The sequence below is a fragment of the Solanum verrucosum genome, unplaced genomic scaffold (genome assembly GCF_900185275.1).
Source record: "Solanum verrucosum unplaced genomic scaffold, falcon-dt-bn FXZP01000102.1, whole genome shotgun sequence".
Taxonomy (NCBI): Eukaryota; Viridiplantae; Streptophyta; class Magnoliopsida; order Solanales; family Solanaceae; genus Solanum; species Solanum verrucosum.
Window position 1 is genome coordinate 1,540,713 of NW_026019930.1, and position 27,682 is coordinate 1,568,394.

At 33.2% G+C, this 27,682-nt stretch overlaps 5 protein-coding genes across 6 annotated transcripts; 2 read left to right on the forward strand and 3 right to left on the reverse strand.

Annotated features, from left to right (window-relative positions):
• Positions 1-1,529: 1,529 nt before the first annotated feature.
• Positions 1,530-2,529, forward strand: LOC125830007 (dof zinc finger protein DOF3.1-like). The gene has a single exon (XM_049509235.1). The coding sequence runs from the start codon at positions 1,641-1,643 to the stop codon at positions 2,214-2,216; it is 576 nt and encodes a 191-aa protein (XP_049365192.1). The 5' UTR covers positions 1,530-1,640; the 3' UTR covers positions 2,217-2,529.
• Positions 2,530-7,540: 5,011 nt separating this feature from the next.
• On the reverse strand, positions 7,541-8,540 carry LOC125829997 (ESCRT-related protein CHMP1A-like). The gene is made up of 2 exons (XM_049509225.1): positions 8,151-8,540; positions 7,541-8,052 (listed from the first exon to the last, which is right to left on the reverse strand). The coding sequence occupies exons 1-2, from the start codon at positions 8,403-8,405 to the stop codon at positions 7,696-7,698; spliced, it is 612 nt and encodes a 203-aa protein (XP_049365182.1). The 5' UTR covers positions 8,406-8,540; the 3' UTR covers positions 7,541-7,695.
• Positions 8,541-9,649: 1,109 nt separating this feature from the next.
• On the reverse strand, positions 9,650-11,716 carry LOC125830031 (60S ribosomal protein L28-1-like). The gene is made up of 4 exons (XM_049509249.1): positions 11,598-11,716; positions 11,354-11,517; positions 10,571-10,734; positions 9,650-9,951 (listed from the first exon to the last, which is right to left on the reverse strand). Exons 2-4 carry the CDS (start codon positions 11,499-11,501, stop codon positions 9,832-9,834), a joined length of 432 nt encoding a protein of 143 aa, XP_049365206.1. The 5' UTR covers positions 11,502-11,517; positions 11,598-11,716; the 3' UTR covers positions 9,650-9,831.
• Positions 11,717-19,828: 8,112 nt separating this feature from the next.
• LOC125829934 (glycosyltransferase BC10-like) lies at positions 19,829-21,618 on the forward strand. Its single transcript, XM_049509150.1, has 2 exons — positions 19,829-20,327; positions 20,934-21,618. The coding sequence occupies exons 1-2, from the start codon at positions 19,848-19,850 to the stop codon at positions 21,573-21,575; spliced, it is 1,122 nt and encodes a 373-aa protein (XP_049365107.1). The 5' UTR covers positions 19,829-19,847; the 3' UTR covers positions 21,576-21,618.
• A 981-nt stretch (positions 21,619-22,599) lies between these two features.
• Positions 22,600-26,192, reverse strand: LOC125829841 (protein HEADING DATE 3B-like). Of its 2 annotated transcripts, none has more exons than XM_049509050.1 (4): positions 25,959-26,192; positions 24,499-25,508; positions 23,947-23,998; positions 22,600-23,780 (listed from the first exon to the last, which is right to left on the reverse strand). In XM_049509050.1, the coding sequence occupies exons 1-4, from the start codon at positions 26,190-26,192 to the stop codon at positions 22,770-22,772; spliced, it is 2,307 nt and encodes a 768-aa protein (XP_049365007.1). In that variant the 3' UTR covers positions 22,600-22,769. The 2 variants fall into 2 exon arrangements, with proteins under 2 accessions (XP_049365007.1, XP_049365015.1); XM_049509058.1 differs by lacking the exon at positions 25,959-26,192 and adding an exon at positions 25,664-25,743.
• Positions 26,193-27,682: the final 1,490 nt, after the last annotated feature.

Genomic DNA, 27,682 nt, shown 5'->3' on the forward strand with positions numbered 1-27,682 from the left:
TCTAAAAAACAAATAGCGGACAATTTTTTTGAAATTTTAAATTTTAAATTTTAAATTTTAAAAGTTTAAATTGTACATCGGTGATAGTGGAGACATGGGGTTAAAAGGGGCAGTTAGTTCTAAACTGTACATGTTTTATATTTTTATTATTTTTATTTTGTCTCTTTATATATGTTTGTAGAGATATACATTTTTCAAACAAATATTGTAAAATTATTTATTGTAAAAAATTGTTTTAAGTTTTGAAATTTTGAAACTAATATATCCGATGGTTATTTTAAGTAATTGTTTAATCTTTAATAAAAAATTGTTTTAAGTTTTGAAATTTTGAAACTAATATATCCGATGGTTATTTTAAGTAATTCTTTAATCTTTAATAAATAAATTAAATATTTTAATTTCGAATTTAAGATAATTACAAATAGTTGATTTTATTATTTATTCCTATTACATGTAATTAATAATTTTTAATTATTTAAAAATCATGTTTTTTGTGGTGCTGCCATGTGTCGTTCTAATTCTAATTATCGACACGTGTCTATATTTATTGATTTAATTATTAATTATTTAAAATACTGAAAATTTATGGTGTTGACATGTGTTATTTTTTCTTCTCCTTTTATATATATAGATTGAAGATTGATGATTGACTTGTGAATATAAATATTTTTGGCTGAGGACCATATGTGTAACTTTCCCAAATAAAAAATTTGTCTAAAATCTTTTGGTTGGAGTGTTTCTTTTACTCTTAAAATAAAATTAAGAAAAATAAGGAAAGAAAGCAAAGGAGGATAATGGTCACTAGTTTTAAGGTTAGTAAACATATTGATGACAAGAATTGACCTTTTGTCTCTTTGTTTGAATTTTGATACGTTCCTAAGTCTTGCTTAGTTTTATTTCTTTCTAACTTTCGATCGAGTAAATTTCACTTTACCCCTTTAAAACTTTATGCTGAAGACGACATACCTCTTAAATTTTCCATGGAGATAAGCTTTCAAATCAAGAATATTTTGGCCAAAAACTAAAAATATTGATATGTTAGATCACACATCAATTGAAAATTTTAAAATAATTTCTTTATATTTTTGGACAATTCTCATTTTACCTTTAAGTAGTTTAATATTGATTAATCTGGTGCAATGGTAGGTACTCGATCATCTTTAACAAGATGTCTTGGATGCAAGTAGTGAATACATAGTCGTTTTTGTTAAGAAACATTTTATCTCCAATGTGAGACTTTTACTAGAAGTCAAATTTAATCATGTTTCAATATAGGTACGAAATACGGATGAAAAAAAGAATAAGAGTACTTTAGAAAACATTTTTCATCATTTTGTCTAATTTTTTGGATTGGTGCTAAAATTAATGATACCACTTGATTAATCTAGAAGACATTAAAATCATTTTGTTCAATTTGACATCATATCATTTTTCTTTTTTGCAACTGAAAAAAAAAAGAGTCTTTGACCAGGGGATTTTTTTTTTTGTGCCTACACAAAATTTTAAAAAATGTTTCGATAGATAAAGTGAAATTTGTCCTCTTTATTTACACCAAATCCAACTTTTTGAGAGAGACACCAATAACACACTCTGTTCTCCCAATCCCAATTCCATAAGCCTAAAAAAACAGAGATTACAATATGCAAGATCCATCATCAATATATTCACAGATCAATCATCAATTCCCAGATCAACAAGTCTTGAAATGTCCTAGATGTGATTCAATCAACACAAAGTTTTGTTACTACAACAATTACAACCTTTCTCAGCCACGCCATTTTTGTAAGAATTGTAAAAGGTATTGGACTAAAGGAGGTATTTTGAGGAATATTCCAGTTGGTGGAAGCTCTCGCAAGAACACAAAACGATCTTCTTCGAATAGCTGTAAACGCTCCTCAACCATGTCGATTTCATCAGAACAAAATTCAAAAACAGAGCATTTTGCTACCCCTGTTGTTCCAGCTTTTGATCAGAATAGCCCAATTCTTGACGCGAACGGGCCTTTCGGCTCGCTATTGGCATCAAACGGGCCGGAAATAGGGAATTTTTTAGATGTTTTGAATCCTAACGGGCCCAATTCGGGTGCAGATGCTGCTGCTCAAAGTGGGAATAGTAATAATAGAGATGAATTTTTGGGTGAAGATTCTAATTGTTGGAATGGTACTAATGGTTGGGCTGATCTTGCTATTTACACCCCAGGTTCAACCTTTCAGTAATATAGATTATTAGAACTTGTATTAGTACTACTAATACTTGTGGAAATGCACTTATCTTTTTCTAAGCATGAACTGTGGAAGTGTTGTTTGCGGATTGTATACTATTACTAGTAGTTTCCGGATCAGCTTGTCGTGCATTTCAGTTTTTTATTAATACATGTACTGAGTAACTCTATTTTACGAAAACTTAATATTTTTACTTTGCATCACACTAGTTTTGTTTGGGTAATGCTTAATAGACGTACATAATTGTGTGTGATTTGTGACTTCATGTATGTTATTCCAAGGGAAATGATAAATTATGACATTTTTTCCTTTTGTTTTTTGTGCTGATATTTTCCTCTTTTTTCATTATTAATGACTTCATTTTCATTAGTAGAAAGATATTTTTGGGTGTATTGGTGACGATTATTAAAAGATTTGCCATTGCTCCAATAATGTAGGCAAATGGATACAATGTATTAGGCTCAGCCACGTACGTAATGGCAGACGTCTATTGTCCATAATTACCAAATATGAGTTTGAGTGGTATATATTAATAGTATAAATTACAAGTAATTCTTGAGATAGTAAATATTAATTAGTGAACTGATAAAATTGTAATTATAACTAACTTGTCATCACATGTTAAACTAGTTGATTAGATGAATATCTACCTATAATAAGTGGACTGAAAATTAAAATGAGATCTCTCAATTTAGTACATCCACCTTAACTTGGTAATTACCTTGTAAACAATTCAATTGTTATAGTAGGCGTTTGGACACAAAAATGAAAAAAAATTGTATGAACAAAGGGTAGCAAAACCTTTTTTCTTTCTTCTAAGGTTGTGTTCAAAAGAAGAAATTGTGAGAAGCACATTGAATTGTGAATGTAGTAGTTGGTGGAGCTGCTAGTCAGAATGTGATGTGATGATTATCAACTAAATAAAATTGTCAAAATGAAGAAATTTTTATCAAAATGGGCCACAAATCATGATGTACAACTCCTATATATGGACCACTTCTAAGTTCTGGGGAATTTATATTTGATTAATTGATTCCTATCTTAAACCAACTCACATGAGAATGTGGACCTATTATTCACTTGACCAACTCCCCATTTCAATATTATATTATATGCAAGTATCATAATAGGCGTGTGTTTAATTTTTACGATTCCCTACTGTTAATTATTTTATGATTTTTGAAAAAAATAAATACCATATATGTGTATGTGTGTGATGACTAAATTTCAGTTATAAATGAGTTATGATTCATTCAAAAGTCAGAGTGAATGTGTTACAAAATGGTCTGATATTAATTAATTAACTACTTCAACCCTACAGCTAGTGCTAGTGTGAGTGATTGGTCTCTGCTTGCCAACCAAATTTGCAGCCTTCTGACTTCAGTTTCTGATATGACAATAAATGTAATGGTCTATATGTAAGGTGGAAAATTCATCATATTGTTTCTCATTTTGAAAAGAAATCATATATAACCATCGATTTGTTTTGAGATCTTTAGGCAAATTGAGTTGACTTTCAATTCTTGAGGAAGATTTGTTATGTCCTTGTGCCACTAACTAGTGGAGGGACTTAGCTTAGTGATTACCTTTGATTACTTCAAAGAAGGGGAAGATTGATTGAGGGCCCGGACAGTGTTATTATAATTTTGATTTTTTACTTGTTACTATTTATTGGTTACGACTCATTTGTTTGCATTTAATAAAGGTCTGAGTTTAGACCTTAAGTTATCAAGTATATTTTTTATATCAAGACTTGATGATTTATTTGGTTTGAGAAGATTTTAATCATTGAGCTCTTGAAGAAAGTCTTAATATCAATGGGCAATAATTTGTGTGAATAATTCTCATCACTATTTTATCCATAATCAGCGATCACCACCAGTCCACCACTAACCATCTATGCCATCACAATCATTGTCAACCACCACTACTGACACCAATCATCTCTGTCATCACAATCATCACTAACAACCACCATCATTGTCAACCACTATTGTCGGTCGCTACCACACTTATTAGTTCCATCATTATAATCATATCCCTTGCCACCACTGCCGCCTTGGCCACCACCCCTGTTACGATCAATCCCTACTACCAATCACCCACCATCACAATTAACACTGTTGTCAACCACAACCACCATCATTTATACACTATTGTGTAGTGATTATTTTACTAATTATATACTATGCATCTATGTATAATAAGGGTTACATGTAATATGCAATTGTTTCAAACGAAGGTCAATATTTAAGTTTGAGAATTTTGTGCAATTTCGATTAATTTTTTTTAAAAAAAAGTTAAAATCAGGTGAATAAAGTGATAATAGGCCTATATTTATTGTATAATTAATGGATAGGATATACATATTGATTATACACAAATTATGTAGTGATTATTCATCAATTATACATTATATAATTATGTATAATGTTTAAAAGTAATATACAATAGGTTCAGACGAAGTAAATGTTGAAGTTCTCTAACTTCATAACCACATACTAAATGTACTTCGTTTATATGGATTTGAGCTTAAACTACCCTCAGGTGATTTAAAACTTTCATCTTTGCAAGAGTTACACCTTGAGGCTTCATTTCTGGATGAGCAATTACTTCAATATCTATGCACAACTTGTAATCATTTACAAGTTTTGTCTTTCAAGGAGACATGGACTAAACATCATGAGATTTCTGTTGCTAAACACCATGAAGATCTCAAGTGCTTGGCAATCATTGCGTGTGACAATTTGGTTGTGGTTGATGTGGATGCTCCTAACTTATTTGTATTCACATATCATGTTCATTATGGAACCACACTCAAACTGAAAGGTTCACATTTGCTGAAAGCTCATCTCACCTTGATCCTAAAAACCATTGACTCTCATTGGTACTCTAAGCTCACAAAGTCTCTTGGTAACTTTAATCATTCCAAGTCTGTTAATCTACGCTGCTGCGATTGTGATGAGGTACATGGAATAGAACTGTCTACTTTGTTCTTATTACCTTGCCTGAATAAGCAGATCAGATGTGAATTTCTAACAGTTCTTCTTTTTGCTTGTACAGGTGATAGTTATACCAAAAGACATGAGAGGAAACTTCAATCCTCCACTTTATGCTACTAATGGTTTCCATGTAAACATTCATAATCTAGTGAAGCATTCAGTTGTGGACGTTCTTGATAGTTTGTTTTGGATTTCTCCCCGACTCGGAACTGTATCTTTTGACAATGGCTTACAGACCATGAAGGTAATATGTTTCATCTTTCAAAGGCACCACACTTTGTGGCATGTATGTAAAAATTAGTGGTGACTAAGGTTTCTTGCACCTTTGTTCTTTTTGAAGGTTTCCTTGCAATTGGATGAAGCTTCCCTGTTCTCTCATAGTAACTGTTTCATTCTCCATTTTCTTATCTTCCTTTAGACATAGGGTATGAGAGAGGAATGGGATTCATAAGTTGATAACAAGGAGCTTTAACACTCTTTATATAGGTTTCATGATCGATTATCCATGAAGACATTTGTGTTCTTACAGGTTTTGTGATTTTGTAGTTAATATACAGAGATGCATCAGATAAGGATGAGAAACCTTGTTGTACATGCGCATCTCTACCTTTGAAATGTTGAAGGCATAAGTTAGAGGAAGTCAAATTACGAAACTTTACAGGCATGGAGCTGGAGAAGTTGAAAAACTATTTTTTCACAAATGCAGATGATTTGTAAATAATTTAAGTACCACCAGAATGCAGACTTTGAGCCAAATGGTCCCATTACAAAATTCCTTGGTTTTTCTGTGTTTTTGTTGCGTCTGGGGCTGTCTGAATAAACTTCAGCATGTCTCCTTGTGATGACATAATACTATCAGCCCATTGAGCAATTTTCATTGCCACTATTATAGAAATGTTTTTTCGTTCTATCACTGGAGTTCTGTAATTTTCATTTTCGCTATTACAAACTTTTTGCCGCATTTCATTTTTGGGGATTCTTTCTTAACCTTGACAAGTTCCTGGTTAAGAGGTCATAGAAATGTGTCATAATTTAAGTAGGAAATTTACAAAATGTTGATGGAGGAACATACTTTTAGTGAGCTATTGTGTTTGCTGGCCTTCATTTTGTGGGTAAAAAGAACATGTAGTTAATATGATGTCCGATGGAAGATTGGGAAGGTGCACTCCACTATAATGTTTTCCAACTTAACAGCTGTTCCACATCTATTGGCTGGGATAATGAAATCTTGGGGAAAGAATTCAACTGATTTTGGTCTATCATTTCACATCGTCCATTCCAACTTCCAAACAAATACACCAAGAATATACACTCTACTCATGATCCACCTCGTAGAAAAGAAAAGGGCTATATATTCCTCCTAAACACATTTGCTCAATTAGTTCCGGTCCACAAAAAAAAAAATGCAGTCGGAAGTCAGAACAGTTGCATATATTAGTAGCTGGGTGCAACAACTTGCTTAGTACAAAGTTGGGATATCTATCTAATACTCAATAGATACAAGTACCTGGCCATTGCCTCATAACTTCAATTATTCAACTTGAAGTATAGGTGCACATTTTACCCTATCCCTCAGACCGAGGTTTTCAGGGGAAAAACTCCAAATAAGTCGAAGATGAACAGCAGTTATCCAGATCGAAGAGTGAGTTACATGAAGGAAAGAATAAAGAACCACAGTTTATATCAGCTTTTTCAAATAACATACCCTATAAATGTGGCACAACCACAAGCAAATTGGCAAGCTGATCAGAGTATCCCAAGTCTACTAGCGATGTTCTAAGAAGTCTCATGTTTCCATTAAAGCCTACTTCGAAGAAACACAGACCATCCGATAGCCCCTTACGATACTCTCAGGCTTCAGCTGCTTAGGTATATAGAGTTATAAAGGGTCGTCATCAACTAATTCAGAAGTTCATATCATTGGACTTAGAGAACCTCAAGGATGACACAAGTTTAGTTAAAGAGGTGACCTTATGTGGGTATCAAACTTGATAATCAACTACATTTAACCTCACATCTTTCTTAAAACTTTGTGAATTCCGGGATGTACTAAATGTTCAGCATTCAAAACTTAGGCATATGGTGCACATCTCATCTACAACAGGAAAACACCAAAACCAACCCACGGCTTCTTCACAATCACATAGCATCATAAATTCTCAAAAATGTCAGCCCATATCAGTCCAAATTGGACACTAAGAATCCTCTACTATTCTGAAGAAGAAGCTACCATGCACATCTCTGAATCTACTTGAGAATAGGCTTAAGATGCTGTCGCAATGTCTAATAGCAAACATACAGATGTCACAGGCTCAATTGGTAAAGCAAATTGACTACACAATCACAAGAGAGTAAAATGTACATCGAAGTGTTCAATCTTAAGTATGCAACAGATAAAATTCCACATACTGCATCACATTACACCAATACCAAAGCCTCTATATTAACAGTAAGAATCTTTACTTTCTCAATTACCCACGCGCCTTGAGCTCAGCAAGACGCCTGGACAGATCATCCTCACTGACCTTCTCCTCATCCTTAGAAGATATAGCATGGCCGGCTGCTTGCGGAAGCCCCACGGACACCTCGAGTCCATAGTCATCAGCCACCTGTTGCATCAGGCTGCCGACCTGATCCTCTGGAGTCGATAAGGAAGTACTTCCAGCCATAGAACTCTCCATGAATTCAGCTTGAACCTCCATATTCACAAACTGACGCTCGAATGAATCCATCGTCTCCGACATTTTCTGAAGATTCCCTGTGTTGAGTGAAGACTCCAGTGATTTGACGATCGAGGACATTGACTTGCTGATCGTCGTCATCTTCGCCTGCGTACACAAAACATATCACAATTTACTAGTTATATGTACATAATCGAGATGTGGACGCACGTGCGCCACTGTTTAAATGTTGGATCGGTCTTTACCTGGGTATCTAGGCGAGCCACAACGGCGTCAAGGCGAGAGGAGAGACGGAGATAGTTCATCTGTTCGCTGCGCTTGCGGATGGCGTTTTCGGCGTAAATTCTAGCGCCGTCCATGTTACCTTTCTCGATGGCTTTCTTCACCTTGAGTTTCTCAGACTTTTCGTCCTTCTCGCATTTTCGGGCTTGGCGTTGGAGACTCTTCGATGTGAACTTGAGCTCCATGATCTGATTCATCAATTTCTCGGCGTTTCCCATTTTCTAAGCTTTGGTGATGGAGTCTTTCGATTGTTTTTGGCGATTCTTCTCCTTTGATCGATCAATCACCTTTTCAATTTCTGAAGTTAGGGTTTGCAGTTCTCCCTTTCCGATTTTGGATATGCCCACTCAATTTTGTAGGGCCAGGGGCAATTGGGTCAAGTTTCTTTACTTCATTGTTAATTCTTTACTTGATTTTTTGATCCCTTAATTTCTGATGAATTTCGAGTTTGTGCCTCTTACTTTATGATTAAGCGCATTAATCCTTCAATCAAATATCAATTAAAGTGTGCCCTCCTAGTCCCAAGTTAAGGCAATTTTTAAAATTATATTACTCTCATAGTTATGTTATTAAATAATTAAATATTTGTGTACTTTGCTCCTATTGAGTGACTTACTGACATAATTGCTTATATTACAGATTCTGCTATGTATTTTTATAGTCATTTATTTATGCTTGTGTTATTAAGGATAAATGATAAGATGTAATAATTTTTATTTTCCTTTATTATTAATGTTTGTTACTATGTAATCTTGTATATAAGATAATATAGTGTTTTAGTTTTGATGACTGATAAATTTTAAGTATTATTTTATAAATTCCATGATATTAAATTCATGCGCGAAGCGCGGATAATTTTACTAGTACTTAATATAATAGAAATAACTTTAAAAAATTCTTTCATCTTTAAATTAGTCCCTAAATTATTTCAAATTTAGAATTATTCCTCCATTAACGACACAATTATATCATGTAATTGTGTTGTCAATGGAGGGACAATTTTAAGCTTAAAAATAACATTGAATGCGAATTTGATTCAATGAGTGGAGGGACATTTTTGGGTAATTTCTACTATGTAGAAGACATTTGTTTATCAGATAGGTGAACAAATTAGACAAATTTGATTAAATAGGAGGGGATATTTTTGAGTTGTTTTTACTATGTTAAGAGCACTTTTTATTTTATTTTTGATAAATACCTGATGTAATAGTTAACAAATTGTTAAACTTATAAATATTTCGCCTATAAAAAGATTTAAAGTACATATTTTTATTGATTGAAAGGTTAAATAGATGTAGTTTGAAGGAGTAAAAATGCAATTTTCTTACTCGGTTATATCCTTTGCGTAGGATTTAAGAAATCAATTTCTTCTGCGAGTTGATTTTTTGCTACACTTGTTTTCCTTTGATTGGGTCCATGAATAGTAGTGAGAAACAAAAGATTTTATAAAAACTGGAACTCATTAATCAGAATAACTGCTATCTTTATAAAATCTCAAATAGAACGTATATTTTAGCCCAAAAATCTAGAAAAATATGAACTCAAATAGCAAACTTTCGGGTACTCGAGGACACAGGGAAGAAAAAAAATCAAGTGCAGCTCAATGCTCATACAGCGTAGCCTAACATATTCTAGAATGGGAATCTAGGCCTGCCTGTTCCTCTTCTTGACACCAGATTTCGCAACCTTGAGACTCTTGTTCACAGCACTCAATCTTGCAAGGGATGCCTTCTTCAGATCTGGCCTGTAATAGTTATCTGCTACCTGTATCATATGCAAATTCAAGATTGTAACATCAGAAATAGTGAAGGCAAAGAAGAACCTGCTGAGAAAAAATAATCAAATTACCTAACAAAAATACTAATGCTATAAAGGAAACCATATATGTGCAAAAGTAACATTGAGACAGCACTCTTGCAAGGAAACCATGCAAATTGACAGAAATTAATGAGAAAATCTGAAGAAAAAATATGGCAAATGAAAGGAACCATTTATGATGTGCATATTTATCTGATAGCAAAAAATTGAATCAACAATTCAAAAGGGTATAGGTATATTCAACAACATGCCCAGTGCAATACACAACCTACAACAGAAAGGTGGAGGTATATTCATTACATAGAATATGTCGAGCACAATTTGGAGAAAATGGTAAACAGTAGATAGTAATCAATAACCAGACATGTTTTAATGCTCAGATAACTCCAATTGCCAGCTCTCTAGAATGTGAATTTTTAATTCGGTTTACAACTCCTTGTATTCATCCAAAAAAAAAAACGTCATACAACAAATTACATGATCATTATAAGCAACTAATATGCAGCTTAAGACCAAACAAATTCATGTAAATATACACATTCTACTGGTCAAAAAGGACAATCACCTGGTTTGACACTGCCTTGGCCATGCGCCTAAACTCCTTCTTCATTACAGATTTATTCAGCAAACTTGAAGGCTTGTTCTGTTTCTTGGTCTTTGAAGTAGCAAGCAACACTGATTGATCTTTGCCGCCAGGCTGGATAGTCACAGTCTTCTTGTTTGCTAGGCCTAAAAAGTCATGACAGCAGCAGTTTAACTAATGCTTAACATGAGCAATGGAAAACTAAAATAGCTAAAACTAGAAATCTAACTCATTCAGCAATGCAATGTTCCGTTCAATGACTATTACAAATTCAAGTTATTCTTTCATGTAAGAATATTCCATACGACATACTAACGGGATTAAGAGACTTATCCCACGTGCTAGGTGCTCTCTGGCTAGTGCGGAGTAAGGGGACAGGACAGATACTACATGTAGTCTTCCCCTTTCATTTCTGCAAAGAGCCTCAAACTTGTAACTCAATTATGGTTCACCAAAAAGGCTACTCCATCTTCGAGCCATGGCTTGCCCACATAAAACATACTAATGGAATATGGAAAATAGCTGAACTTCATTACAATTTGAATGCATATATTACATATTTCCAGTTTTCCAACATCACATTAAGTGCAAGTAGGAACAAAAATATACTCTTACAAAACAGCTATCAGTTTAGCTCGAACAATAAAACATTTCCCCAAAACCTAATACCATGTACTACCGTATAAGCTCAAGGTACCACTATTCGCAACAGAAACCAAATTTGTTAAATCGACATAAGCACAGGGTAATGTTTACAATACTAACCAGAATGCTTGTAAGAGTGAAGATTGTAAAGATTGTTAGGCTCTTTGCTGAATACGACACCGGCGGTACCATTACCAAACTCCTTCACCAAAAATGAGTTGGTTTTCTTGACGATCTCCCAAACCAGTTGCGCTGGAACTGTCGTCATTTTTATACCACCTACCCTGTCAATTGGATCACAAATTAAGCTAAATTAATCACGTCGATTGATCTGCAGAGAAGCAAAGATGCATTCGGGACTTACTGTGAGTAGCAAAAGGGTCTGTAGAGTTTCGGTTCGACGGCCTGAACTAGAAGACGCAATAAACTTAAAAGGAAGACGGCAGTGAAACCCTAACAGGGAAATTGGTACAAAACATTATATTACCGAACTGCCCTCTCTATTTTATTTTCTACTTTTTTTCCAATGAGAAAATTATCATTTTTATCGCATTTATGTTATTTTTTACAAATTTTATTTGCAACTCTTTATGCTGCTTTTTACAAATAAAAAGGATTGAATAATTAAAATAATATTTATAATGAAGCACGAAACACTTAAAATTAAGGTGTGAGATTGGACGTTGTCGTTCATTAATTACATATATTATTTTTATATTATATAACACAAAATATTTGTCAAGAAAATATACTATAAGATGGATTATCTTTATATGATTATTTCTTTTATTAAAATTTTATTTATATAATTATATTTATACGTAACAATACATAGATGATCTTGATGTGATCATATCTTTTATTAAAATTATATTAATTTAGGCATGGAGAATATTTCCTTTCATGATCATCTTTTACGGTTATTATGATTTAAACAGCATCGGATAATGCAATAATCATCCAAGAAATAATAACACACTTCAGAAAAATGAAGGGGAAAAAAGCAAATCTCATTCTCAAAGTAGATCTCGAAAAAGTTTTTGACAAAATGGAGTGGGCGTTTATTAGGGAAACCTTATTCTACTTTAAATGGCTCAAAAACTGAATATTTCTAACCATCTAGAGGAATAAGACAGAGAAATCCTATGTCACCTTACCTGTTCATTCTATGCTTGGAAGTCCTATCGAGAAAAATCGAGCAGGAGGTCAAGCTGAAACATTGGACTCCTATAAAAATTTCCGCCAAAGGACCAAAAATATCACACCTCTTTTTTGCCGACAACCTGGTCCTGATGAGCAAAGCAGACAAAGGAACCTGCGAAACCATCAAACGCGTTATGGACACCTTCTGTGATTCCTCAGGCCAGACGATTGTATATCTTCAATAACAAGTTCAATATTCATCAGTCACAAGTTCCACGGAAAGACACTCACAAGATCAACAACACACAAGATCAAGTTCACCAATAATAAAGAAGTGCAATGTAATGAAATGCAATGTCAAGTATAGTGATGCATGTCTGACCTAATGATACACACCCGCTGTCTCTCAGTCCGAGACCCATGGGGGACATATCTGTCCATGCATCCATCGCGGCGCGCGATACGTCCCTCGAAATATAATATCCGTCACGGCGCGCGACACGTCCCTCGAAATATTGTATCCATCGCGGCGCGCGATACGTCCTTCGAAATGGCACATCCTCTTTAGTTTCTTATTCTTTCTCAATGCACATAACACTTATCACAACCACGTCTCAGAACAATGCAAATGACATGTTCACACAAATAATGAGGAGATGACCATTTTCATAACATTGCTCAAATCACAACAACACAATCATGATATAACTTCAACAATGATTCAACAAGTCTTTCAAACAATTCTCAACACATCACACAAACAATTGATCACATTACTCCCAAACATATACCACAAGGAAATACATGAATTCTATACGCTTAACAAGGGTTTAGAAATCCACTTGCCTCGATCTATCGAACATTAACTCCGGGACTTGAGTCTTCCCCTTTCGTTAAACTTCCAACTCAATGTCATCTATTCAAATAAATGACCACAATAAAATTTCAAAACTAACAACATCTATATTATTATATGTCTAGCCTAGACCCAAGAACTCACCCAAACCTATAAGCAAGATCTTAAATCTTGATGTCAATTAACATGTCAATTCTCATATTTTTAAATTTCAGGTCTAGGATTATATTCTAAAATCTCCAGTATCATGAATCTAATAATATTCAAATAATACAATACATATAGTATTTAATTAGATCTATCAATATATCACAACTTTGATAATAATGTGGTACCATATTTTTAATTGGAGTCGCAGGAAGAACGAAGGAAAAATATGTGTCCAGCAACCAACTAGTACGTCTACTACTTAAATTCCATTATTCCTCACTTAAATCTCCCAAGGACCACTCACTGTACAATTATTACCACCTAATCATTATTCAATGATTGCACTCTAAACCCATTTTTCCACTCACTCATATTCCAATTTCAAATATAATTTTTTTGTCAAACCCACCTTCCTTGATTATCTTTCATTGCCAATATTAATAATAATATTAATTCTAAACAATCATAGCTGCTCATTAAATATAAAAGAGATGAACAATTGCATCCTTATTAAGTTATGATCATTACCTGGACGAAGTGCATCGACGACGGAGGTGAGTATTCCAACCCTTTCTATTTTCTTTTTTCTCGGCTGCGTGAACTGCTGTTGTTCACAACTGCCAGCAACATTTGCCCTTTTATTTATTTATTTATTTTCCTTTTCTATTATTATTAGCAACAAAATAATCTTTTATTAAATCTGAAATCATGTCACTCATTTGTATAAGTCATAAATTATTTATAAAATCTACTAAAAAGGGCTAATATAAAAATAATGAGTAAAATTCATAAATTGACTAAGAGGGTTGTTACAGACAAGTGGTTACCAAATGGAAATCTATGAGGGAACAAATACATGGACCACTAATGAAAGAAGAATACGTACTTCGAGTAGGAGACATGTACCATACATTAGGAGAAAGTACTCAACCACTAATATCCGTCGAATTACCAAAACAAATATTGTTACTAGTACAGAGTACCTACATAAATCCTACATCAAATTTATCGGATACGGCTATTTGGAAACCAAACTCAAAAGGAATTCTAACTACATCCTCTGCTTATAGGTTCTTACAAGAAAATAAACAGGAAGATCAACAAAACATTAGCAATCCTAGTTGGATATGGTCACTCAAATGTCCAAATAAGATTAAAATTTTCCTTTGGCTCTGTCACCACAATAGATTACCAACTAAAAGCTACCTCAAATCTATAGGGATTGATGTCAGCGACCTTTGCAATCTATGCAAAAAACCAGAAACAATCAAACATATTTTCGTGGAATGCACGAATGTAAGGCAGTTGTGGAGGAAACTGGGGGTAATTTACACCATAAATCAGTTCACAAATAACCAAGGCTCTGACTGGTTAGCACTACTAAAAAGCCTCAACATTAACATAAAAAGTCATACAACTTGGAAGGAAGTTTTTCCCTTATATATATGGAACATATGGTTAACAAGAAACAAAAACTACCATAATAATGAGAAAAAAATATTTCATCAAAGAACGCTTTGTATCATGTTGTTGAATACTATGCTCTTACAAACAATACACACACGGAAGATAAAAATATTATCAACTACCTTAAATGGACAACACCCAGCCAGGGTTACAAGCTCAATAGCGATGGATCGTTCATGGGAAGCACAAGACAAGGCGGAACATGTGGAGTCATTAGGAATAGCAAGGGTGATTGAGTTGTGGGATATATGAGAAACTTGTATATGGAAAATAACTTGAAAGCTGAATTGATAGCACTTCTGCAGGGACTTCGAATAGCACTAGAAAGAGGATTAGTACCATTGGAAGTTAACGTCGATTGCAAGGAAATTAAAACCCTCATTCGAGGAGCACACCCCACTTACGAAAATATTCTTTCTGATTGCAGGGATCTACTTCATCGCCTGGGGAACCCCCTAATACACCATATCTTTAGAGAAACAAACCAAGTGGCAGACGCTCTAGCAAAGGAAGGCGCTAAAATGGATCAAATCAACTCTTTTTTGTGCATGAAACTTCCTCCGGTGTTTGTATCCAACAAACTAGAAGCAGACAAAGAAGGAACTCCATTTGTTAGACTATCTAAGAAATCTTTTGCAAGCAACTCATGTAATAGTACTAGTAATAGTATGCCCTTTGTAATTAACTCATGTAATAGTACTAGTAATAGTATGCCCCATCCTCAGAACACCAATAGTAGGTGTCCTATTTTGCCACTTGCTGGTAACAATGTAACAATGCATATTACGTAACATATATATCACTCTGTTTTGAACAAAAAAAAACACATAAAGTTTGTTATGACATGTGTTTTTGGTTGCTGAATTACTCATTGAGAAGCCTCTAATCGAATTTATATGAATTTTACGGAGTAAATAAATAATAGTATAACAATAAAAAAACAAATTACTCATTGAGATAACCTCTAATCAAGTTTAATGGTGTAGCCTAAAAGTCACTCAATCTATTTAATTAATTTTTTCATTAAAATTTAATAATATGAAGTTTTTATTTAAAACCAATTTTTAAAAAAATTAGAAATATATATATTTAAACCATTTTAATGACTCGACCCATTAGAAATACAACATGTTTTGTGATAATGTACCAAGATAAAAACAAGATTTAGATTAACTTTTATATAACCAGATTTAGTTTGAGATTGAACTACAGTTAACAATAACTTAATATAACTTCAATTATAAATGATTCGTTAGGATAATGTTTAACCAAATTCAGAAAACAAACAATTTGATTAATTGACATATTACTTTTCGAGTGAAATAACAAGAAAGAGAAATTTATTTCAAAGAGATTACTTTGCCTTTCCAAAGATGAAACAGATTTTGAATCCAGCTGAATTAGGATTACGAAGTATATAAAAGAAGCTAAAAATAACCATGCTATAAAACAAAAATAAGGAGAAGAAATAAGTTTAAATAGATATATTTTTTTCCTTCAAATTTTTTGTTTTAGATAAAAAAAATTGACATTAGCAAATCTTAATGAAAAAATTGATTAAACAGATCGAGTAACTTCGTAAGTAAATTTTAATTGTTAAGTGATTTTTTAGTTAAAAATCAAAATTAAGTGACTTTATAAAAGAAAAATTCATAGTTGAGTGACCATATGAAACGTTATTTCTAAAATAAGAAAAAAGACTGTCAAACTCAAATAAAATTTCTACCATTATAACCACATATATGTCATTGCAGATACAATAGTGTTCTCTTTTTTTTTTTTTTTTTCTATTTTATGTTCTACAAACACTGTTATACCAGAAAATACACTCCAAATGTTTGTTAGGTTTCTTTCCAAAAGATCGATAGTTGGCCAAACTAGTCAATTGGACCTTAAATTAGGTAAAAGAAAAAAGATTGACGGCTAATAATTAGACACGTTAATATCGGTAATTAATTGTTCTATAAGTCGTTACACATATCGGAATCTACAGTTACTTTTAATTTTCCACTCTAATACTAAGTACATTATTAAGTGCCTAGATAGACATAGATGAACTTATTATCTTTGCAAAAGGACAATTCAAGACAAGTCTGACAATATTAAAATATTAGATTCATAATTCAGACGTTTCGGGTTTGAATTTCCTCCGTAATTTTGATGACTACGTGACATATATTAAATGTTACAGTAGATAAGGTTATTTTTTATATGTTTACGAAGTCACTGTCGACAAATGAAATCAGTTTCTTTGTAATTAATCACATAAGAAAATCCGCACAATATAATTATGTGGACAAGGGGATATTGGTTCAATTAGATTATTCAAATGATTCTGGCAATTAGGCGGCAGTAACAAGATTAATATTCATTAGTGAATTAGTTCTAATTAGAAGAATAACTTCAAAAGGAAAAAGTATTTTAAATTTATAGTCAAAATTTCCAGAAGATAATGAAATATATATTACTGAAATAAAAAGTACAAAAATATAAAAATTGGAACCGAAATAATGACTTTTTGGCAAAAAATGATTTCAGGTTTAATTGAAGGAGCCGTTTGGTTGATTGTAATTTGTAGTATAATTAATCACGTTATAAGGTACAACATAATATAATGCAATGTTTAGTTAGTGGTATAAGAAAAATTAAGTATCGCATTAAGTTGTGCATAAATTTATGTATGTGAGATTAAATATGAAATAAAAATATGTGTATTAGCAATAAACAAATTTGACTATTTAAAGGACAAGAATGATTTTAGTGCAAATAATTCTCGTATAACATTAATCCTTTCTTTAGTCACTGCATAATGATTTTTTTTATTAATTACTATTACAAAACAATTAATTCATTATTAAATTCAGATTTCACCTCAAAAAATTAAAGGATATTCTCATGTTCGTAATTTGAAAACAAGTTTCATAAGTTAGTTTTTTGCAATGACAATACATAAGTTAATTATTTATTAATTTATACTTATATTTTTCTTCTACGATTTTCATCACATATATACTTCAATATTAATTATATCCTTTTTAATTATTAATACTAATTAGCATGAGATGCAATCCAACACACATGTTCGAAAAATTCACTATATAAACCGAACGCTACGTAAGGTAGAGGTACAAGAGTTTTATTTCTATTCTAACTGTAAAAAGTGACAGTTGACACCAAGAGATTGAATTCTTCATAGACTTTTCATCTACTCTAGAAAATAGATTAAATTAGGCACCTTCTGACTATTAACTATTGAAGAAGAAAAAAACTTCCATTTACTTTTACTTTTACATTTTTTCTTTTTGTACATGTTAATTTTAATTTATTAAAAAAAATCATTTAATAATATTTTACTTTCAAATCATTTTGAAAAAATCTAATACGAAATATTAATTTATCAATCAATATTTCTTAACGCCTTTAAAGTCCCATGGCCATGGATAAGTAAGAGGGTAAGTTGAGAGTATACTCTACGTCTAAAATATAGATCATGCATTCCCAATTAAAAAGGATGACTTTTAGTTTATTTATGTTAGCAACAAACTTGGTTTATGTTGACTTTTCTCTATCCATGTTTTTTTATTTTTCTTATTTGGTGATCGATATTATAATGGAACATGATTAATTTAAATTTATATTATATATAACTCATTTAGAAAAGTGCTCTCTATTAAAAACTTTTTTATATTTAAAGCTCGAAAATGAGACATATGATCAAGAGAAAAACAATCTTTATCTATGGTATAATCTGCACATGTATACATAATTATACACTTCAAACTATAATTTGATTAGGACTAAAAAAGGAATACAAAGAAATGTGAAGGAACAAATAACCAAAACATAATTGCTTAGAAACCTCTTATTCGAAAACAATTATAAGATTAGATTGATTATATACGAGAGTCAACACTCAACACATCTATTTTTATGTGAATTGAGTTGTTAATTCTTTAAATATAACTATATATTATAATAAAAGAATAAAAATTGACAATTTTATGATAAAGAGAATTTAATATTATTTTAAAATTATAGCTAATGTTTCCGTATATAAATATCGCCTTCATTTGATATTAAGGAGCCTTTTTTGTTTCGGAAATTTTCTCACATTTTAAATATTTTTTTGGCATAAAAAGAAAGTGAATATTTCCTTCCTTTTTTGTTTTATTCTTTTCAAAATTTGTTTTTGCAAAAGAATTTTTAAAAATAGTAAGCGAAGTTTGGTTTGGTAAAAGTTTAAATTTTAAAACCTTTTTGTGATTTTACTCCCTCCAAAATATTTTTTACTTTCACCTTTTGAGATTCAAATAACTTGTTGGTTATTAGTCGATTTCTAATTTTTACCAAAGAAAAGTTTATATCTCTATTTAAACAGTTTATATACCTGCAAACAATTTGATCAACATTTTTTCCTCCACCATATTAATATACAAAAAAGTTTACAATTTATAATTAATTTTATAAAATTTTAAAATATTAAATTTATATAATCTAATTTAGTTTCAGAAATTAGTCAAACTTACCTTAAAAAATACTCATTTTGAAAAGGCTAAAAACATTAAAGTTTTGAACAAAACGCCACAAATCGGAAATTTCAAAGGCAAAATTAAAAGACAATTATTTGTACAGAAAAGGATGCCTCCATAATAAAACCCCATGAGAACAGAACATCAACATTGGGAACTGTGCATAGACTTGCAATAAATTTCCATAGAAATTTTTATTTCAAGATTTGTCTACTCTGCGAAAACAAGAACCAGTTTTCTTCTTCAAACCCAAACGTCTTTAATAGTAGCTTGGATTTTAGTTTTTATCTTCTTCTTCTTATTTTTTACTACTTGTTAATGACAAAATAGCAGCTTCACCTATATGGATTTTGATAATATCTGTTGAGATATTCTGTTTTAAATTTTAATTAATTTTCTTAATGACTAATGTGAAAAAATAGAATTGAGAGTCCCAATTTGGTGTTCAATGAAAGTTGAGTTTGGGAATATGGGGATTTTGGAGAATGGCAAAGACAACAAGCCTTTATCATTGAAAGTGCTTCAGTTTCTCTTGTTGTTTTTGGGTTTAGGAATTGCTTTATCAATTTTAAGTATGTGTATGCTTAGATTTGCAGAATTGAAGAATGTACTCCCTGTGGTTCAATCGAGAATAAATCCATGTTTTCAACGACAAAATAGTTTAGAGAATTGGATTAGGCCTCTATCAAACTTGCATCATTCAATGAATGATGCTGAGCTTTTCTGGAGAGCTTCATTTGTTCCTCAAATGAAAAAATTGCCTTTTAAGAGAACGCCTAAAATCGCGTTCTTGTTCTTAACTAGGGGCTCTCTGCCTTTGGCTCCGTTGTGGGAGAGGTTCTTCAAGGGGAATGAAGAGCTTTATTCAATCTACATTCATAATTTGCCATCTTACAAACCTGATTTCCCAACTTCATCTGTGTTTTATGGCAGGCAAATTCCTAGTCAGGTAATGTGATGGTACAAATTTTATTCAAAATTATGCACAAAATAGTTTCCCTAGCTTTTGAATTGTGTAAACCATTTTATCTAGTTACGTCTCCTCACATGAGAGGTTGATATGTTTTGATGCTCATTTAGAAGTGTTTAAGCCTTTAGAGAGAGTAGAATTTATTGACGTAATTATGTCTTCAATAGTGACACTTTCGAAAGAGTATCTAGCACCATTGTTTGTCAGAAATATTTTCATTTACAGGGTGAAGTTTATTTGCTTCTTATATTAGAAGATTGATTGATTTGAGTTATTTTGGTGACGCAAGGCTGCAACTTTCTGATTCCATTTTTCCATATCCGTATGTCAAAAGATATTTGTTGATGCTATTTCCATGTTTTTGCAACATTTAGTGATCCGAGTTGCTTTAGTATTCTTCTAAACGTTGATATAAGATAAGTAGAACTGACGAGGCTAGTTTGATTCCAATTTTTTTCAAAAAAAAAATGACATTTTGAAATAACAATTATGAGTTGTGTGATCATCTGAAATCACCTCTGAGTCTATTGTACTTAGTAGTAATATGTATTCTGGTCATAATTATGTGGCTTTAATTTCGCGTAGGTGGCAGAGTGGGGGGATATTAGCATCACTGATGCTGAAAGACGGCTTCTTGCTAATGCATTGCTTGATATCTCCAACGAATGGTTTATAATCCTATCAGAGTCGTGCATTCCTCTCCACAACTTCAGTGTTATCTATCGATACATATCAGAATCCAGGTACAGCTTTGTGAGTGTGTTTGATGATCCTAGATCTGTTGGAAGAGGGCGTTACAATTGGAAGATGTCACCTGTGGTTAAAATCACTCAATGGCGTAAAGGATCTCAGTGGTTTGAAGTTAACAGGAAATTGGCTGTTGACATTGTTACAGATGAGGTATACTACCCCAAATTTAAACAGTTCTGCAAACCATCATGCTATGTTGATGAACACTATTTCCCAACAATGCTGCACATCCAATCCCCTCATCTCCTGACAAATACGAGTCTCACTTGGGTAGACTGGCATAGAGGTGGTGCTCATCCTGCTACATTTGGAAAGGCTGATGTTACAGATAAGTTTCTCAAGCAACTTTCGGAAGGCCAGAGGACGTGTGTCTACAATAACCAGACGACTTCATATTGTCTCCTTTTTGCTAGAAAATTTTCTCCTAGTGCATTAGATCCTTTATTAAAACTCTCGTCCAAGTATCTAGGCTTCTGAAACTCCATTGCTTTGTGATCTGATATATTCAAGTATAAAAATCAGCATTCGGCCACATGATTGCTGAAGGACTGATGACATGATAGACATTGTCATGTTATACTAAAGATATATCGATATTTATGATCATGATGATAATATTATATGAAATCCCAGTATTTAATATTTGAGTTGGATGTCTACTGTACAGGCATGTATAAATTTTTTCACATCTATCACAATTTAGATGCTCTATTTGCAGTATGATACATCCAGAGGCGAATCTAGGATTTTTCGAATATGGGTGCACCAAGAAAAATGTATTAAGTGGGAATTGATCCTCAGTCCTCAAAGTCAAAAGCTCAACATTTAACCATGTGGACCAACTAGACTTTTTGTAGTACGGGTGCAAGAATATAATATTATACAACTATTAGAAAATATATACATAAAATATCTAATTTTACGAGGAGACCACGGGTTCGGGTGCCCTATTTTTTGCACCTAAATTCGCCACTGGATACATCAATACTATTATGATTCAAAATACCATTTGTGGAGATAAAACTGAACTTAATTATTGTGATCGACACTAAAGTTTTGTTCAACAAAGGGTTGTAGGGAATCATTTGCATACTAAGACTATTCAAGTGTGTAGAATCACTAAACTAAAGAAAGATACTTGCAGCATAGCTTACAACAGAAACTATCAAAGATGTTAACGAGCTATTTCATCGAACCACTTACAAGACATTGTATATATTACTCTATATGCCACAGGTGCCATTGGCAAGAAGTTTAAATTGTACATTCTGCTGAATGATTAGAACATGAGCATATCCTTCCTCCACTAACTTCCACCTTAATTTCATTTCAGAGAAGTTGATCTCTTTTTTTTTTAACTAAGAAAACATTTTTAAGACTGGACATTCTCATGTATCTTTACTGTTGTCCTACACATTTAGCAAGTTTCTGGTCAATGTACAGAGTCAGAAAGTATAATGGAGCAGGATGATTGAAAGAGAAAATCAAGAGTAGGAAGAAATTTTGTAGAAAAAGAATGAACCTGTATTGCTTTTCACTTTCCATTGAATATCTATACAGTAAAGAACCTTTAATCCAAGAGGTAAACTATAAAATGAGGGAAATTTAGATAAGGAAAACATACAGAAGAAAGGGCTTTTCTTACAACATTAAGTTGTAAGGTTTTGCATACTAGTAATTCATTTTCCTTTCTTCTTGTATAGACCTAAAAATCCGAGCTGCAGATTCAGATGCTGACTTTGGGTTATGGGGCACAACCTTGATGACTTGAATTTGCTGCTCCGTGTCGTTATCTTGAACTGGTTGATCTGAACCTTTTGCAGTTGGTGTGACAGGAAAAAGAGAAAGTGCACCCTTTTGCACCCTCTCAGGAGGACTACTTGCAGTACTTCCTTGCATGTCACTCCCTCTATCCGCCTGAATGATTCGATCACAATCTGACATGGCCGCGCTCTTCTGGCATGATATGTTGCATGGTTTTCGATGAGGCCTAACTAAGTTGACATCGTGCATAAATTGACTATTCTCCTTCTCACTTGACCTGATTCTGGAAAGTGGATTCATTTGCTCGATAGCTGAACTTGAAGCAGATGGCTTTATCACAGGCATGGAATACGGTTGAATGCAGGATGGATCAAAGAGTGCAGGACCAGGAAAAATCCCAGCACCTTGCTTGTGGGAAGTCGGTACACTATAAGGCACATTCGCGAAGTCTCCACCTATATGTGGAGATAGGGTCACAGGCCTGACACTACCATAAGCTGGCGCTATGATCCCTCCAGGCGGTGGACAAGGTCCTGTGTAAGGTTTATAAACAAGTCCTTCAGAAGGTGACCTTATTGGAACTAACCACTGATATCCAGGAGGTGGTTGGAAGGATCGAGGTGCTAATTTTGGATCGGATACAAAAGATCTCGATGTTGGTGTCCCTACATTTAGTTTTTGAGATGACTGCTGTGGTATATTCTTCTTATCATTATCTTTTCGGAGGGGAAGATAAACATTATCTGCCGTAAGTTCAAAATTGTTTGGTTTTGTAGAATTTTTCTGTTCCACCACAGGAGGTTCAAGAACATCATCACATGGCAAATTCTTCAAGGAAGAAAATTTGATAGAAGGTTGGTGGAGATAGAAGTTGTCTTTGAAAAATATATCTGGTGATCTGGCCATCATTTTCTGAACCTGCAAAGATGCTAAAATAAGTAAGTTCTTCCAAAATTTAAGCAAAACACTAAAAAACCTCCTTTACCCCCTTCTAGTTATTGATTTTTTGCAATTGCACTTTGCCTCTTCAAGACAACAAAAGAAAAAGGCAAATCTAACTAACTAATAGAAGTCTTTAAAGTACCTTTGTTAGTCTGTGTAGCTCAAATAGTTGTATTGCAAAGATCCGTTGCTGGCTGAAAAATAGTGAAACACAAGTTAAATGGTAGATTTCAGAAAAAATATTGGAAGAGGAAACAGAATAAGATCAGCCTAACATTATTATTTCTCAGAAATTTGTTGAAGAATATGATTTTAAGGTTTATGCAAGCGAAGCAGTGATGACAACAAACATAGACCTAGAGGCTACACTAACATGAAACTTCATATCGATAATTACAACTTTGAGGTTCTTGTATAAGTATGAATATGGTGTTTATGCCAATTTGAGTACTTTAGTTTTCATCTACTTTTATAGGTCATAGTTCCCGAAGATAACACCTTTATGAAGATGAAACAGATGTAATGGAGCGAAAAGAAAAATATATGATATGAACATGCATGATATAGGTTGAAAGTAGACAAATTGTGATCAGCAGATATCTTCGACTAACCCCTAGATCAAGCCACACATTTTCATTTCTACTGCCATGATAAGTTGGATATACATAAAAGATGATCAGTTAAAGAGACTTACTGTGCAATGGTTCTTCTTGTTTTCCAGAATAATTCTTGCCCTATCAATGCTATGACATTATTTGAAGACATTTTTTCTACTAATCTAGAGTTCAAGGAGGAAGCTTCTGAGATCCCTTCACTTCTGCCTTCACCTGCTACACCTGGAGCACCACTAATCTGGTCTTCAGGACAGTCAGAAGAGGATTTAACTCTCTTCGGACTCTGATGGCTGTCTCCGTGAGGCAGAAAGGAACACGATGGACCTTCCATTATGGAAGCACATCTCTTAATCGTGGCATCATCATGCTTCTCATCAGTAACATCTTCTGCAGCCTTCCTTTTGTGTAAAATCCAAGAGTCTTCATCAGATTCAGAATTAGAATCACTACATCTATTCAAGTCACCTACTAGACCACATCTATTTTCCGGAGCACTTGATACAAATGATTTACTAATATTTAGCTTGCCATGTCCTGGACTTGGAGCTTCATGCACCATTGTCGTCTCTATAGTTGACAGATGAGGAGCAGGTAGTTTAACACAATGTTCTCTCTTTTGGTACTTTGCTAGATCTCCAGCTTGACTTATACTATGCTCCATGCAATTTAGTTGCATCCTGTCTGTATCCTTATATTGCTTTTCGAAAACGCTTTGAAATTTCAAAGAAGGTTTTGAGTTTGATATAACCATTTTTTCCTTGTCTGCACTCTTATGTATGTTACCATGATATAGAGGTTTCCCTGATGTGACGAAATTCGGACCACAAAAATCATTTTCCCTTCCTAACTTATTGGCAGAAGGGTTACTATTATAGTATGGTAAGCTGTGTGGATGAATAGGATTAAGCTGAGATGTAGCACGCAAATTCCCTTTAAGACATAAAACTTGAGGATTTAGCGACTTGACTGGTGGAACATCAGGATGTCTCATAGTAAAGTTCATCCCTCCAGAAGAAAACGGAGGTATCTCAACCAAATGAGAAGACTCAGATGAATTGTGGAGAAAATAATTCCTTTTGTTGCAACCAACCTACAGGGTGTTCAAGAGCTCGTGTGAGGAGATCGAATGGGACAGCATAATGAACCTTCTTGGTGATAGCAGTCATAATTGGTCTCAAGATATTCTCATCTAAGGAAACACACTGCATAATCAATCTATGAAGCAAACGTACAATTTTCTAATACCTTGAGTTGGCAATGAATGAAGAGGATAAACAGATTCACTCAATCTGAAACAGCACAAGCAATAAGTAAACAAAAGGAATGGAAGTAGGTTGAAAATCCAAAGGTTTGGGATGATGAAAACAGGAAATATTTCTCTAATATAGTTTACCTCCTATTTCTAAGACCATACGAATTGCATAGATTATTTGTGTTCATCATACAAAACTCAAAACGACAAGTTATCATAATTCTATCAAACAACATACTACCAATACTTGGAAGTCGGTCGGAAGAACACAGCAAATTAAGTACTTACAAGACTAGAAGATGCTGCAGGAATAGAGTTTCCACTATTAGGCGGGAGAGGCAGTATTGGCATGGTTGCAGGAGTAGAACTAGAGGTGAAACTTTGAGGCGATGACTGTTCACAAAGAGCCATTTTGTTTCTGGGAGGTGCTCTTGGACCTCCTTTATCTGCTGCATCATTTATATGTAATCTAGGAAACAAAGGATCCATATGCCTCTCTTCCTGATCTTTTTCTGTCTTCATCTTTTCCTTCTGCTTCACGTGTTAATTAAGATTAAGATGAAGCCTACTCTCTGTATGCTAACACAAAATTTCACTACTTTTCACGTAAACGAACCATTTCATAGCTCAACACTTACAATCCAAATTCTGTTCCACCAAAGCTATAAGTAACCACAACAACTAGTCATCCCACCTCAAAAGATCGATTCTTTTGATTGTAAATCAGTAGCAATAAGCAAAACCACATGGAATTACAATTCAATCTTGATGCAAGAGAAAGAAAAAAAACATATCTGTCTGTGATACAAAAGAGCAAATTCTTCGACTTCCTCAAATAGAGGATCCCAATCTAAAATGCTTTTAGCACATAAAACAATGTGGAAAATAAAGATAGCAAATATAAAGAGGAAATCTTAGAAGAAGATCAGATCAACAAATAGATGAGAAGGAGAATAAAATGAGGGGAATGTGGGGTGGCTAGAGAATTAGTGGAACTTCCATGAGTAATGGAAGTTAAAAGGCAGAGAATTAGCAGTACGTAAATATAAAAATTAAAAACAACATGTAAATAGTGACTGAGTCGCTCTCCTTTTCTTTCTCTTTTAAGGCAAATGCCGAAACAACTGTGAACGCGTTATCGAACCACATGTAAGAAATTGTCCAATCTTTTTACGAAATATCTGCCAAATCTCACCATACGCTTTTTCCTCAAAGGACTAAAAACTTACCCGAACCCGCCGCTTATTATATCGCATAAACTATTTTCTACATTAATATATTCTTATTGAATAACGCGTTTTCTAATAAATGTATGACGTGCATTTTTTTAATTCTACAAAATGGAGTTTTAAAAGGCTATTTTGCAACTTTTCACATGTTAATTAATTTGTTTTGTATTGGTCCGAAATCCAAAATATAAAATCAAATGTGTAAGTGAAGGAATTAAAGTTTAAACAAGTGCATCTCCAATTCGAACTTCAAATATTTGAATTCTCCTTTTGTATTTTATGTTCCACAAATTTTATTCTTTCGCTATTTAAGCTTCAATTTGTATATATGTATTAATGTTTGGATTAGCTTTCTCTAGTTTGAGTTGAAAAGGCAAAAGAAGAGAACCTTCTTTGTTTGATCTCTTGTGTCATATTTAAGGTGCATGTGGAAACAAATTCAAAATAAGCTAATGAAAATATGACCCATTCAAGCTTAACTCGTTAATTTTGCCGTCTAATAGTTGAGTTGATTCGTGCTAAATATGTAGCCCAAATACGAGTGTCAATGAATATAAGGTTGAATGTGGAAAACAACAAAATAAACTCATCAAAATATGACCCGTTCAAGTCATCCATGTTAACTCGATAATTTGCTGTCTAATAGTTGAGTTGATTTGGGATAAATATGTAGCTGAAATACGAGTGTCAATGAAGATAAGGTTACGTTGAATGCAAAAGCCAATAAAATAAGCTTATCAAAATATAACTCGTTCAAGTCATTCATGTTAACTTGATAATTTT